At 43.5% G+C, this 1,173-nt stretch overlaps 1 protein-coding gene across 1 annotated transcript; it reads left to right on the forward strand.

Annotated features, from left to right (window-relative positions):
- Positions 1 to 579: 579 nt before the first annotated feature.
- LOC107736069 (cadherin EGF LAG seven-pass G-type receptor 2-like) lies at positions 580 to 1,072 on the forward strand (the record flags this gene model as incomplete). Its single annotated transcript, XM_016547573.1, has 3 exons — positions 580 to 676; positions 750 to 876; positions 962 to 1,072. Coding segments are annotated over exons 1-3 (321 nt in total), but the record flags the coding sequence as incomplete, so codon positions are not given.
- Positions 1,073 to 1,173: the final 101 nt, after the last annotated feature.

Below are 1,173 nucleotides of genomic sequence, written 5' to 3' on the forward strand. Positions count from 1 at the left end.
AAATCGGACATTGCGTTACCATGGAAATGGTACTTTAAAATCTTTGAGTGGGCTCCTCCCCCTTAGTGGGCGGGGTCAAGTGTCATATTACAAAATGTATTATGGTATTTTACAATCAAAGCTTTTTAGAATCTTAACAAAATGCATATCATCGGAAAGGTCTGAGTCTCAAGATTCCATATTTTGTGATAGAAGTAATACTGACAGAGAAATTTAGACATTTGTGACAGAAAAATGCATTAAAAAATTCAGTGGAGTTTGCATGGCACCCGGTGGCTGTTTGTGGTATAATGCCCTGAATAAAATCTCCCAGGATTTGGAACATAACTTATTTAGACACAAGGCTTTATATTGAGAACGATTTTTAGAACTATATAGTTATCGTCCTTGGTGTGAACGGGCCTTAACAGTCTTGTGCAACAGCGCCACACTGGTCAAACCGTGTTACTGCAGGCATTAGGTCAAATGAGATCAAAAGACTATTCGACAACAAAAAATATTTGTTGAGTTTTTTGTCGACTAATGGTTTCAGTCCTAGTCTGCATGCTTCCGCTAGTCTGTACTGAGTATGAAAGCGTGTGTTTCTCTCTCAGATGAACGTGTTCCTGTACATCATGGCATCGAGAGCCTCGTGTTCGCTCCAGCGGAAGAGCAGCGAGACGAGAGACGTGCCGGCGTGAGTCTCGTTCACACTCAATCCTGAAGTGTGTGTGTGTAGTGTGTGTTAAAGCATGTGTGTGTGTGTGCAGGGCGGGTCTGAGGACGGCATGTGCCGTGTTGCTGCTGGTGACCATAACGTGTATTTTGGCGTTGCTCTCGGTCAACAGCGACATGATTCTCTTCCACTATCTGTTCGCCGGATTCTGCTGCGCTCAGGTACCATGAGCTCATCAATGCCCCAGCAATCTCTCAGAACACCTGAGCCTAGCGTCTGATGATCGCATGTGTGTTTGTGTTTCAGGGGCCGTTTATTTTCTTCTTCCGCGTGGTGTTCAATAAAGAAGCGAGAGACGCCATGCGCTACTGCTGCGGCAAGAAACGACCCGATCACATGATCAAATCCAAACCATCCGTGAGTGCCTTCTTACTCAAGACAACAAGTTACCATTAGTGTATTTGTGATACAAAACTATACAAAGCTCTACATATACATTCTTTTTTGTAGTTTTTATT

This window comes from Sinocyclocheilus rhinocerous, unplaced genomic scaffold, assembly GCF_001515625.1.
Source record: "Sinocyclocheilus rhinocerous isolate Xijiao unplaced genomic scaffold, SAMN03320098_v1.1 C36471617, whole genome shotgun sequence".
NCBI lineage: Eukaryota > Metazoa > Chordata > Actinopteri > Cypriniformes > Cyprinidae > Sinocyclocheilus > Sinocyclocheilus rhinocerous.